We start from the raw sequence: 13,585 nt of genomic DNA, 5'->3' as shown, positions 1-13,585 counted from the left end.
AAGGCAGATGGCTGTAGCTATGTGTGCACTGTGCAGAGGAGGGGTGCACTGAGGGAACCCTTGTGTCTGGTGGCCCCGAGGCGGCGTGTCATTTACAGTTAGGGGCGAGATCTCACTCAGGATGGCTTGACTGTCTTATTGGCGTCAAAGCCTGTCCGCTGCGGCGTCAGGCAACAAACGCAGCCGCTGCGCAAAGCTCCAAACACATCTTTATGACATCACGGGTGATGGTCACAATGGGCGCGGAGTAAATACCCAGTACATCAGTCTTTGCAGACATCCTCTCCCTCCTGCCCTCCCTTGCCCATCCGCCCCACATGGCCAGGCAGCAGCGCCCAGTCCGAAGGAAGCCCGCCTCTGACGCCCCCCAACATGAGCTCCTCAAATAGACAGCATCCTCCATTAGCTAATATCAACCAGTTCTCCCCTATGCGGCCCTCGGACATCAACGACGCCTCTAGGCCGCCCGCCCCGGAGAAGGGCACCCGCCTTCGGCCTGAAGAGAACGTGGCACCGTGCCCCCTGCCAACTGATGCCCACACCGCTACCCCTGCTCCTTCTCCCAGCGCCTCTCCCTCTGTCCCTTCCTCCAACCCCACTCCCTCCTTCCCTTTTGTCCCCGACAGCACCTCTAGCTCTCGTTGTACTTGCAGGGACGTCCCCCCCAGCCCATCCTTTGTGAAGCGCTTTGAAGAAGTACTAAGGAGATTCGAGGAGCTGTATCCTGGGGAGAAACTCGACGACGCCACCACCTCGGATCAATGTAAAGATTCTTGCATCCGGTGCGCCTTGGAGCGTGCGAAAAATAACTCTAGTTTACAGACCCCCCAAATTCCCTCGGAGAATACTAACCCCCCGAAAAATACCAACAACCCTATGTCAGTCTCCGAGACCGCTGACACCTGTGGTGTCAGCCAAGTAGAAGGTGCTCTAACTGTGCCATCCCCGGAGAAGAAATCGGACAGTGTGCCAACCTCCCCAACACCTTTAGAAGAGCCCAAACCTTCTACTCACCCCTTATTCAAGGATGACCCCTCTACCCTTCCCTCCAGGGAATCTGACCCCAGAATAGACACAAACCTCACCCCTGTTAAACCTGATCCGCCACCCCTTCCACATGCAGCTTGTCCCCATTCAGAGAGAACCAACCGTTTGCCCACCTCCGACAAAACTATGTCCCCCCTTCCTCCTTCCATCTTTGACAACCCCGCTTCCTCCCTGCCTCCTTCCATCTTCTACAACCCTGCTTCCTCCCTTCCCCCTTCCATCCCTGACAACCGTGCTGTCTCCCCTCTTCCTCCCATCCCTGCAAACCCCCCTCCCTCTCTTCGTTCGTCTCTTTCCGACAACGCTACTCCCTTACTTACTTATCGCAAGAATAACACCCGTGGTCCATCCTTTGCGGAACATCTTGAATGTTTGTTGAAGAAACTCTACTCTGTGTCTCCTCGTCCTGGGGAGAAAGACTCAGACACCACTTTCCCGCCAGGCAATGCCAATCCATCTCCTGTGAAGTCTGCGGCTTCTTCCCGTTTAGATAGTACCACCTGTTTGCCCAAGTCTGACAACACCGCACCCTCTCTCCATGCTTCCATCCCTGGCACCACCGCTCCTATTCGTGCTTCCATATCCATCCCTTCTCTTAGTTCTTCTATTCCTGGCACCACTCCCTCTCTTCCTTCTTCCATCCCTAGCAGCACCCACTCTATTTGTTCTTGCAAGGACATCACCCGTGATCAATCCTTTGAGGAACAGCTTGACGTTTCAATAAAGAGATCCAGTACCATATATCCTCATTCTGAGGTAAAAGGCATACACTCTTCCACCTCAGATTCATCGGAAAAGAGCTTCTTCTGGCCTGGCCTTAAATTACTGACCCCCCAGGTTTGCCCTCATCGTGATGATACTAGCTCGTCTCCAGGGTTAACCTCTCCCAAGACTATTCACCCGGAAGATACCAACACTTCTGGGCCTCTGTCAGACCTCCCTCCTCCCTCGGGACATAATACCTCCTCGGTATGCATCATCCACCCTTCTGGCAAAACGGATACATCTTCGGCTCCTGCCTTAGACTCCAGCCGTCTGCCTAACACTTCACTGGAAACAGCCTCTAGGGCACCCCTATTTGATCTGTACCCATACCTCACAGTGGAACCCTCATTCTTTCCTATTGCCTCATCTGATTCAAGTGGTGCCACCTGCTCTGTCACCCATTTAGTGGATGGCACCCCTTCTCTTCCAGCATCTCTGGATACTGATGGTACTCCTTCTGCCTCTTTGAAACCCCATATGTTGCAAAAAAGCACATCGACATCCCTATTTGACCTGTACCCTTCCCTGGCAGTGGATCCCTCATTCTTTCCTATCGCCTCATCTGATTCAAGCAGTGCCACCTGCTCTGTCCCCTCTTTAGTGGACGGCACCCCTTCTCTTCCAGCATCTCTGGATACTGATGGTACTCCTTCTGCCTCTTTGAAACCCCATATGTTGCAAAAAAGCACATCGACATCCCTATTTGACCTGTACCCTCCCCTGGCAGTGGATCCCTCATTCTTCCCTATCGCCTCATCTGATTCAAGCAGTGCCACATGCTCAGTCCCCCCTTTAGTGGATGGCACCCCTTCTCTTCCAGCATCTCTGGATACTGATGGTACTCCTTCTGCCTCTTTGAAACCCCATATGTTGCAAAAAAGCACATCGACATCCCTATTTGACCTGTACCCTTCCCTGGCAGTGGATCCCTCATTCTTCCCTACTATCTCATCTGTTCCAAGCGTTGCCACCTGCTCTGTCTCCCCTTTAGTGGACGGCACCCCTTCTCTTCCAGCATCTCTGGATACTGATGGTACTCCTTCTTCCTCTTTGAAACCCCATATGTTGCAAAAAAGCACATCGACATCCCTATTTGACCTGTACCCTTCCCTGGCAGTGGATCCCTCATTCTTCCCTACTATCTCATCTGTTCCAAGCGTTGCCACCTGCTCTGTCTCCCCTTTAGTGGACGGCACCCCTTCTCTTACAGCATCTCTGGATACTGATGGTACTCCTTCTTCCTCTTTGAAACCCCATATGTTGCAAAAAAGCACATCAACATCCCTATTTGACCTGTACCCTTCCCTGGCAGTGGATCCCTCATTCTTCCCTATCACCTCATCTGATTCAAGCGTTGCCACCTGCTCTGTCCCCCCTTTAGTGGACGGCACCCCTTCTCTTCCAGCATCTCTGGATACTGATGGTACTCCTTCTGCCTCTTTGAAACCCCATATGTTGCAAAAAAGCACATCGACATCCCTATTTGACCTGTACCCTTCCCTGGCAGTGGATCCCTCATTCTTCCCTATCACCTCATCTGATTCAAGGGTTGCCACCTGCTCTGTCTCCCCTTTAGTGGATGGCACCCCTTCTCTTCCAGCATCTCTGGATACTGATGGTACTCCTTCTGCCTCTTTGAAACCCCATCTGTTGGAAAAAAGCACATCGACATCCCTATTTGACCTGTACCCTTCCCTGGCAGTGGATCCCTCATTCTTCCCTATCGCCTCATCTGATTCAAGTGGTGCCACCTGCTCTGTCCCCTCTTTAGTGGATGGCACATCTTCTCTTCCAGCATCTCTGGATACTGATGGTACTCCTTCTGCCTCTTTGAAACCCCATATGTTGCAAAAAAGCACTTCAACACACCTGCTTGACCTGTACTCATCTCTGGCAGTGGATCCCTCATTCTTCCCTATCGCCTCCTCTGATTTAAACTTTGCCACCTGCTCTGTCCCCTCTTTAGTGAACGGCACATCTTCTCTTCCAGCATCTCTGGATACTGATGGCACTCCTTCTGCCTCCTTGAAACCCCATATGTTGCAAAAAACCACTTCAACACACCTGCTTGACCTGTACTCATCTCTGGCAGTGGATCCCTCATTCTTCCCTATCGGCTCCTCTGATTCAAGCAGTGCCACCTGCTCTGTCCCCTCTTTAGTGGACGGCACATCTTCTCTTCCAGCATCTCTGGATACTGATGGTACTCCTTCTGCCTCTTTGAAACCTCATATGTTGCAAAAAAGCACTTCAACACACCTGCTTGACCTGTACTCATCTCTGGCAGTGGATCCCTCATTCGTCCCTACTGTCTCATCTGATTCAAGGGTTGCCACCTGCTCTGTTCCCCCTTTAGTGGATGGCACCCCTTCTCTTCCAGCGTCTCTGGATACTGATGGTACTCCTTCTGCCTCTTTGAAACCTCATATGTTGGAAAAAAGCACATCAACATCCCTATTTGACCTGTACTCATCTCTGGCTCTGGATCCCTCATTCTTTCCTATCGCCTCATCTGATTCAAGCAGTGCCACATGCTCAGTCCCCCCTTTAGTGGATGGCACCCCTTCTCTTCCAGCATCTCTGGATACTGATGGTACTCCTTCTGCCTCTTTGAAACCCCATATGTTGCAAAAAAGCACATCGACATCCCTATTTGACCTGTACCCTTCCCTGGCAGTGGATCCCTCATTCTTCCCTACTATCTCATCTGTTCCAAGCGTTGCCACCTGCTCTGTCTCCCCTTTAGTGGACGGCACCCCTTCTCTTCCAGCATCTCTGGATACTGATGGTACTCCTTCTTCCTCTTTGAAACCCCATATGTTGCAAAAAAGCACATCAACATCCCTATTTGACCTGTACCCTTCCCTGGCAGTGGATCCCTCATTCTTCCCTATCACCTCATCTGATTCAAGCGTTGCCACCTGCTCTGTCTCCCCTTTAGTGGACGGCACCCCTTCTCTTCCAGCATCTCTGGATACTGATGGTACTCCTTCTTCCTCTTTGAAACCCCATATGTTGCAAAAAAGCACATCAACATCCCTATTTGACCTGTACTCATCTCTGGCAGTGGATCCCTCATTCTTCCCTATCGGCTCCTCTGATTCAAGCAGTGCCACCTGCTCTGTCCCCTCTTTAGTGGACGGCACATCTTCTCTTCCAGCATCTCTGGATACTGATGGTACTCCTTCTGCCTCTTTGAAACCTCATATGTTGCAAAAAAGCACTTCAACACACCTGCTTGACCTGTACTCATCTCTGGCAGTGGATCCCTCATTCGTCCCTACTGTCTCATCTGATTCAAGGGTTGCCACCTGCTCTGTTCCCCCTTTAGTGGATGGCACCCCTTCTCTTCCAGCGTCTCTGGATACTGATGGTACTCCTTCTGCCTCTTTGAAACCTCATATGTTGGAAAAAAGCACATCAACATCCCTATTTGACCTGTACTCATCTCTGGCTCTGGATCCCTCATTCTTTCCTATCGCCTCATCTGATTCAAGCAGTGCCACATGCTCAGTCCCCCCTTTAGTGGATGGCACCCCTTCTCTTCCAGCATCTCTGGATACTGATGGTACTCCTTCTGCCTCTTTGAAACCCCATATGTTGCAAAAAAGCACATCGACATCCCTATTTGACCTGTACCCTTCCCTGGCAGTGGATCCCTCATTCTTCCCTACTATATCATCTGTTCCAAGCGTTGCCACCTGCTCTGTCTCCCCTTTAGTGGACGGCACCCCTTCTCTTCCAGCATCTCTGGATACTGATGGTACTCCTTCTTCCTCTTTGAAACCCCATATGTTGCAAAAAAGCACATCAACATCCCTATTTGACCTGTACTCATCTCTGGCAGTGGATCCCTCATTCTTCCCTATCGGCTCCTCTGATTCAAGCAGTGCCACCTGCTCTGTCCCCTCTTTAGTGGACGGCACATCTTCTCTTCCAGCATCTCTGGATACTGATGGTACTCCTTCTGCCTCTTTGAAACCTCATATGTTGCAAAAAAGCACTTCAACACACCTGCTTGACCTGTACTCATCTCTGGCAGTGGATCCCTCATTCGTCCCTACTGTCTCATCTGATTCAAGGGTTGCCACCTGCTCTGTTCCCCCTTTAGTGGATGGCACCCCTTCTCTTCCAGCGTCTCTGGATACTGATGGTACTCCTTCTGCCTCTTTGAAACCTCATATGTTGGAAAAAAGCACATCAACATCCCTATTTGACCTGTACTCATCTCTGGCTCTGGATCCCTCATTCTTTCCTATCGCTTCATCAGATTCAAGGGGTCCCACCTGCTCTGATCCCCCTTTAGTGGATGGCACCCCTACTCTCCCAGAATCTATGGGTACTGATGTCGCACCTTCTGCCTCTTTGAAACCCAATGTGTTAGAAACTGGCTCTCATTTTCACCCATCGGAGAATATCGACTCCTCTGAATACCGCCATATTTGTCCTCATCGTTTGAAATATCTACATGTCTGGCGCCCTCCTAGTAGAAGACCAGCTCCACACCTTCATGAGTGGAGTACCTTCATCGTTGTTGTCCCTGTGTCAGATACTGACATACCTAATCTCTGGGTACCTGCCCCTTCAGTAACAGACAGGCTTGCTTCCCCATCAGAAGATGCTTCTGTATGCTTCTTGACAATAACAGATTCTTCTGTTCCCCCCTTACTCGATGTTACCATCCCCGCTCCCCTTGGGGTTGATGGAAATCTCTTTGATCACCATCGAGGGATTTCCGATACCTTTTCCACACCTGTCGTAGATACCAATGTTTCTCCGTGTACCACCTCATATATAGATCTTACTACACCAGCTCCTGCGGCAACAGATATTTATGCTCATTCATCGAAGATTATCGCCCTTGCACCAGTGCCATCAAGGACTACTACTCCCATTGTGGACAGCAGTGCCTCTGCATCTCTCTTCAGGAAAGATGCCTCCTCTTCTCCCCCCTCAGTGTACACTGACGTTGCTCGTCCACCAGAAGCTACTACTCCCATAGCGGAGAGCAGTGCTTCCTCTTCTCCCCCCTCAGTGTCCACTGACTTTTATCGCCCACCAGAGGTTACTACTCCCATAGTGGAGAGCTGTGCCTCCACTTCTCGCCTTTCAGTGGACACTGACTTTTATCGCCCGCCAGAGGTTACTACTCCCATAGTGGAGAGCAGTGCCTTCACTTCTCGTCTTTCAGTGGACACTGACTTTTATCGCCCGCCAGAGGTTACTACTCCCATAGTGGAGAGCTGTGCCTCCACTTCTCGCCTTTCAGTGGACACTGACTTTTATCGCCCACCAGAGGTTACTTCTCCCATAGTGGAGAGCAGTGCTTCCTCTTCTCCCCCCTCAGTGTACACTGACTTTGCTCGCCCACCAGAAGCTACTACTCCCATAGTGGAGAGTGGTGCTTCCTCTTCTCCCCCCTCAGTGTACACTGACTTTGCTCCCCCACCAGAAGCTACTACTCCCATAGTGGAGAGCGGTGCCTCCTCTTCTCCTCTTTCAGTGGACACTGACTGTACTCTTCTGTCTGGTTCCACCTTACAGGAAAGTGGCTTCTTATTGCCTTCCACAATGGATATGAACCCATCTGTTCCACACCTAGAGAAAGTCCACTCCTGTGCAGCTCCCTCCATTGAATACAAAAATATTTGCTTCCCTCTGAAGAAATACCAACATCTATGGTCGACGCTAGAGGGAATACCAACCTCCCTGCTCAGTCAACGGATTGCTGATATGTCTTTGCCAGGGTGTACTGACCATTCTGCTCCACCTTTCATGAGCCCTGACCTCCCTCCTCAGCTCTTGGGCAAAAGTGAGTCTGTTTTAGTTCCATCAGGGATGCCTGACTACTCTTCCTCCACAACAGAGAAAGCCTACGTCTCGATATCACAGCAACATGACCTCCCTGTATTACTCTCAGAGGAAACCAGCTTACCTATCTCTGGCACAGAGACCACCAAACCTTCTATTCCACGTCCAGAAACAATTGAGGTCTTGATGTCGAGGCTAGATAAAGCTGTATCATCCTTTTCCACCACAGAGAAAACCAACCTCCCTCCTTTCTTCCAAGAGGAAACTAGTCACAGTATCTCTGGTGAAGAGAAAACTGATTTCCCTGTCTCCACAGAAAAAATGGACCCTTCTGCCCACCCTTCTGAGAATTCAGTCCTCTCCATGCCCACCTTAAAGAAAATGGATTCCCCTGCCTGCTTTTTAGAGACTGAGAAATGCGATGCATCTCCTTCCGCCCCAGTGAAAGAAACTCTCTTTGTCAAAGTTGACCTCGGTCTTTCTGCTACGGAGAAAATTGACCTTTCCATTTCCTCGCCTGTAAAAAGCGATCTCTCTCTTTCCTGTCCAGTTAAATCTAATCTCATTGTCATCTCCTCCGTGAAAACTGAGGTGTCAGTGGAAACCGGCATCCCAGTTGTCTCTCCAGAAAACAAAAAATTGGCTGTTGAATTGCCAGTGGAAAGTGGTGCCCAGGATGTCTCTCCAGTAAAAACTGACCTCTTTGCCCCCTTTCTAATGGAGACTGATGTCCAGGACGTCTCTCCAGTGGCAACTGATGACCTAGTTGTTTCACCAGGGGGAAAAATGCTCTCTTTTGGCTCTGCATTGGAAAGTGATGCCCAGGACATCTCTCCAGTAAAAACTGACCTCTCTGACACCTCTCTACTGCAAAGTAACACCCAGGATGTCTCTCCGGTAAAAACCAAACTCTCTATCAATTCGCCAGTTAAAACTGACATCCAAGACGTCTTTCCAGAAAAATCCGATCTCCCTGTTGCCTCTCCCATGGCACCTGATGTCCCAGTTGTCTCTCCGGAAAAAAATAACATCTCTGTTGCCTTTGTAGAGGAATCTGACATTCACGACGACCTCTCTGTTGTCCCTTCAGGGAAAAATGACATCCAGGCTGTCAATCAAGTAAATCGCTCGGTCACATTTGACACCGATATTCTGACATTATCCTATGAAAGGGATTCCGAAGCTAGAGCTCCCTGCTCCTCTTGTGGCCACAGCCAACCTGTTGTCTCTTGCGGAAATATTTCTCCCAGTGTTCCTTCCTTATGGGATGACGATGAGTCATGTGAAAGCTCCCAACGGAATTTAAACTCTTCGATATGCCCAAATTATGCTTGTACTTGTGCTGCCAGCCCCAGCGATCTTGTCCCCTCTGTCTTCATGCCAGGGAATACACCTCCCACTGTTTCCTCTTCCAGTTGTTCCTTCTCTCATGGTGTGAGTACCAATAATCTCACCTCTTCTTTCTCTTCATCAAGGAAAATTGAGCCCCTCGCTTACTCTCTAGAGGGTAATGATGTGGGTGTTTGCTTCGGGGGGAGCAGCTGTTCTGTCTGCCCCAAGAATATAGACCCCTCAGTTTCTACCCATAGAAGTAATGTCACCTGCTCTTCATCCTCATTTAGGAAAGCTAAGCCCCTTGCTTACTCTCTAGAGGGTGACGATGAGGGTGTTTGCTTCCGGGGGACCAGCTGTTCTGTCTGCCCCAAGAATATAGACTCCTCAGTTTCTACCCATGGGAGTAATGCCACCTGCTCTTGGTCCTCATTTAGGAAAGCTAAGCCCCTTGCTTACTCTCTAGAGGGTAACGATGAGGGTGTTTGCTTCGGGGGGACCAGCTGTTCTGTCTGCCCCAAGAATATAGACTCCTCAGTTTCTACCCATGGTAATAATGCCACCTGCTCTTCGTCCTCATTTACGAAAGCTAAGCCCCTTGCTTACTCTCCAGAGGGTACTGATGAGGGTGTTTGCTTCGGGGAGACCAGCCATTCTGACTGCCCCAAGAATGTTTCCACCTCAGTTTCTACCCATGGTAATAATGCCACCTGCTCTTGGTCCTTATTTAGGAAAACTGAGCCACTTGCTTATTCTTTACAGAGTGATGATGAGAATGTTTGCTTCAAGGGGACCAAATGTTCTGTCTGCCCCAAGACTTTCGCCTCCTCAGTTTCTACCCATGGAAAAAGCAATTTCTATTCTTCCTCCTTACAGACTACTGAGCTCCCTTTTTTTTCCTCAAGAGATGCCTCACCCTGTAGTATCTGTGACACAAAAGTTGCCCCTCCTGCCTCTCCCCCAGAGAGTACTGGCCCATGGGCTAACTACTTAGATGATATGAAAACTGTGACCTCCAGTTATGGGGGTACATTGTGTCCCAAGCATGCAGCCTCGTCTGCTTCTCACTTAGGGCGCACTGATCCTTGCTCACCGTCCCTAGAGATTAGAGATTTCTCCACTTCCTCCTCCTCCGGGGATGTCTCACGTCATTGCACCTACAAGAGACACATTTCTCCTTCTGCTTCTGGTGCTTCTTCCCTAGAACAAACTGCCCTCTTTTCTTCCTCTTTATTTGACAGCTGCTCCTGCACGCTACCCTCTAAAAACATCAGCTCGGCGTTTTCCTCCCCAGGAAAGTCATGTTCTTGTTCTCGGTACACCAGTACTTCTGACCCTTATGCTCTATCCACTGAGAAAACGTACACCTCTGAATTGTGCCCCATCAGAACCTACCTTTATTTATTCCGTAGCATGAAATATGAGCCTTGACCTTGACTTTACCCTGCCACGTTTGCCCAAGCGTTCTCTGCCACATCATTAATACACGTGTTTAGGAATTGCTGCCTGGCCATTTTTAGCACCATCATGCCCCTATCTCATGTTGGACTTCCCTGTATCCGTTCATCTTTTGATTTTCTGTGTAGAATTAATTCTCCCTCACACCGAGGAATGATCTCTAGTTCTTTGCCTCGCTCATGGCGCTCAGTATGCTGCTCATGCTATCTTGGAAGAAGGCGCATAACAAGGCAGAAATGGTGAGTTATCTCTCTGGAAGAGTGATGGTCGCTGCATAGAAGACCATGGGGAGGGTGGGGACTATGCAGAACTCATAATGCAAAGCCTTGTTTACTTTTAACTATAGAAGCAATATATACATGGAGGTAATGGCAGGCAAGCTGAGCCAACCAAGTATGTAGTTTTGTCACAGCTTCTTTATACATTATTTTGCCACAGTGCAGATCCATAAAGCAACAACCTATGAAATATATACCAATTTGGTCACTACAATATATTTTAAAAAGTTGTTAATTAAACATGTGTTAATGAGGATGAGAGGGTCCCTTGTAGCCCATGGGTCCTGGTAACACTTAACCTGCTGCACCGTTGAGAGCTAAGCCTCAACAGAGAGCAGCACCTCCTCCTCTTTGACACACAAAATTATTGAATAACTACAGTGCACCAAATGTACGTCTTTGCGTCAAAATTTAGTAGTGGGTTGCTGTAGGAAGGTAGCCTCTTTTTAGCCTTGTTACCCCCCCTTTTGGCCTGTTTGTGAGTTTATGTCAGGGTGTTCTTACTGTCTCACTGGGATCCTGCTAGTCAGGGCCCAGTGCTCATAGTGAAAACCCTATGTTGTCAGTGTGTTTGATATGTGTCACTGGGATCCTGCTAGCCAGGACCCCAGTGCTCATAAGTTTGTGGCCTATATGTGTTCCCTGTGTGATGCCTAACTGTCTCACTGAGGCTCTGCTAACCAGAACCTCAGTGTTTATGCTCTCTCTGCTTTTAAAATTGTCGCTGCAGGTTAGTGACTAACTTTACCAATTCTCATTGGCACACTGGAAAACCCTTATAATTCCCTTGTATATGGTAGCCTGGTACCCAGGGTATTGGGGGTCCAGGAGATTCCTATGGGCTGCAGCATTTATTTTGCCACCCATGGGGAGCTCAGACAATTCTTACACAGGACTGCCACTGCAGCCTGAGTAAAATAACGTCCACGTTATTTCACAGCCATTTTACACTGCACATAAGTAACTTATAAGTCACCTATATGTCTAACCCTCACTTGGTGAAGGTTAGGTGCCAAGTTACTTAGTGTGTGGGCACCCTGGCACTTGCCAAGGTGCCCCCATATTGTTCAGGGCAAATTTCCCGAACTTTGTGAGTGCAGGGACACCATTACACGCGTGCACTACATATATGTCAATACCTATATGTACCGTCACAATGGTAATTCCGAACATGGCGGACAATTCGATGCATCCCCGGGTCTCTAGCACAGAACCCGGGTACTGCCAAACTAACTTTCTGGGGTCTCCACTGCAGCTACTGCTGCTGTCAACCCCTCAGACAAGTTTCTGCCCCCCCCCCCAGCCCCGGGCCTGGGCAGCCTGGTCCCAGGAAGGCAGAACAAAGGATTTCCTCTGAGAGAGGGTGTTACACCCTCTCCCTTTGGAAATACATGTGAAGGGCTGGGGAGGAGTAGCCTCCCCCAGCCTTTGGAAATGCTTTAATGGGCACAAATGGTGCCCTCTCTGCATAAGCCAGTCTACACCCGTTCAGGGATCCCCCAGCCCTTCTCTGGTGCGAAACTGGACAAAGGAAAGGGGAGTGACCACTCCCCTGACCAGCACCGCCCAGGGGAGGTCGCCAGATCTCCTCCAGTGTGTCCCAGACCTCTGCCATCTTGGATGCAGAGGTGTGAGGGAACAATGGACAGCTCTGAGTGGCCTGTGCCAGCAGGTGACCTCAGAGACCCCTCCTGATAGGTGCTTACCTTTCTCAGTAGCCAATCCTCCTCTGCGGGCTATTTAGGGTCTCTCCTCTGGGCTACTCCTCAAATAACGAATGCAAGAGCTCACTAGAGTTCCTCTGCACTTCCCTCTTCGACTTCTGCCAAGGATCGACTGCTGACTGCTCCAGGATGCCTGCAAAACCACAACAAAGTAGCAAGAAGGCTACCAGCAACATTGTAGCGCCTCATCCTACCGGCTTTCTCGACTCTTTCCTGGTGGTGCATGCTCTGAGGGCTGTCTGCCTTCACCCTGCACTGGAAGCCAAGAAGAAATCTCCTGTGGGTCGACGGAATCTTCCCCCTGCTAACACAGGCACCAAACTTCTGCATCACCGGTCCTCTGGGTCCCCTCTCATCCTGATAAGCATGGTCCCTGGAACACAGGAGCTGGGTTCAAGTGTCTCCCACAGTCCAGTGGCCCTTCTGTCCAAATTTGGTGGAGGTAAGTCCTTGCCTCCCTACGCCTGACAGTAATCCTGTGTACTGCATGATCTGCAGCTGCTCGGGCTTCTGTGCACTTTTCCAAGACTTCCTTTGCGCACAGCCTAGCCCAGGTCCCCAGCACTCCGTCCTGCATTGCCCAACTTGCTGAGTTGGACTCTGACGTCGTGGGACCCTCCTTTGTGACTCTGAAATGACCGCTGTCCTCAGATCTTCTAAGTGCCTGTTCCGGTACTTCTGCGGGTGCTGCTTGCTTCTGCGGGGGCTCTCTGAGTTGCTAGGTGCCCCCTCTGTCTCCTCCTCCTGGTCCTTCCTGGGCTGTAGCAGCACCCAAAATCCTCTACTGCGACTGTGTTTGCGGTATTTCTGCGTGGAAATAACTCTGCTTCCTTCAGCACGCCGTGGGACATCTTCTGACCAAAGGAGAAGTTCCTGGCACCTTTTGTTGTTGCAGAATCTTTGGCTTCTTCCACCCAGAGGCAACCCTTTTGCACCTTCATCCGGGGTTTGGTGGGCTCCTGCCCCCCGGACACTTGTGTGACTCTTGGACTTGGTCCCCTACCTTTACAGGTCCTCAGGTCCAGGAATCCGTCTTCAGTGTTTTGCTGGCAGTTGTTGTCCTTGCAAAATCCCCTATCTCGACTTTACTGTCTTTCTGGGGTAGTAGGGTGACTTTACCCCAACTCTTCAGGGTCTTGGGGTTGGGTATCTTGGACACCCTTAGTGTTT

General features: G+C 50.0%; 1 protein-coding gene across 1 annotated transcript; it reads left to right on the top strand.

Moving 5' to 3' along the window:
• Window positions 1-372: 372 nt before the first annotated feature.
• On the top strand, window positions 373-10,386 carry LOC138278615 (serine-rich adhesin for platelets-like). Its single transcript, XM_069219268.1, has one exon. The coding sequence runs from the start codon at window positions 373-375 to the stop codon at window positions 10,384-10,386; it is 10,014 nt and encodes a 3,337-aa protein (XP_069075369.1).
• Window positions 10,387-13,585: the final 3,199 nt, after the last annotated feature.

The sequence above is a fragment of the Pleurodeles waltl genome, chromosome 2_2, assembly GCF_031143425.1.
Source record: "Pleurodeles waltl isolate 20211129_DDA chromosome 2_2, aPleWal1.hap1.20221129, whole genome shotgun sequence".
NCBI classification, from domain to species: Eukaryota; Metazoa; Chordata; class Amphibia; order Caudata; family Salamandridae; genus Pleurodeles; species Pleurodeles waltl.
This window is presented reverse-complemented; position numbering and strand designations above follow the sequence as displayed.

Excerpts from the sequence above, each read along its gene's own strand:
- LOC138278615 (XM_069219268.1), top strand. The coding sequence starts at position 373 with ATGAGCTCCTCAAATAGACAGCATCCTCCATTAGCTAATATCAACCAG.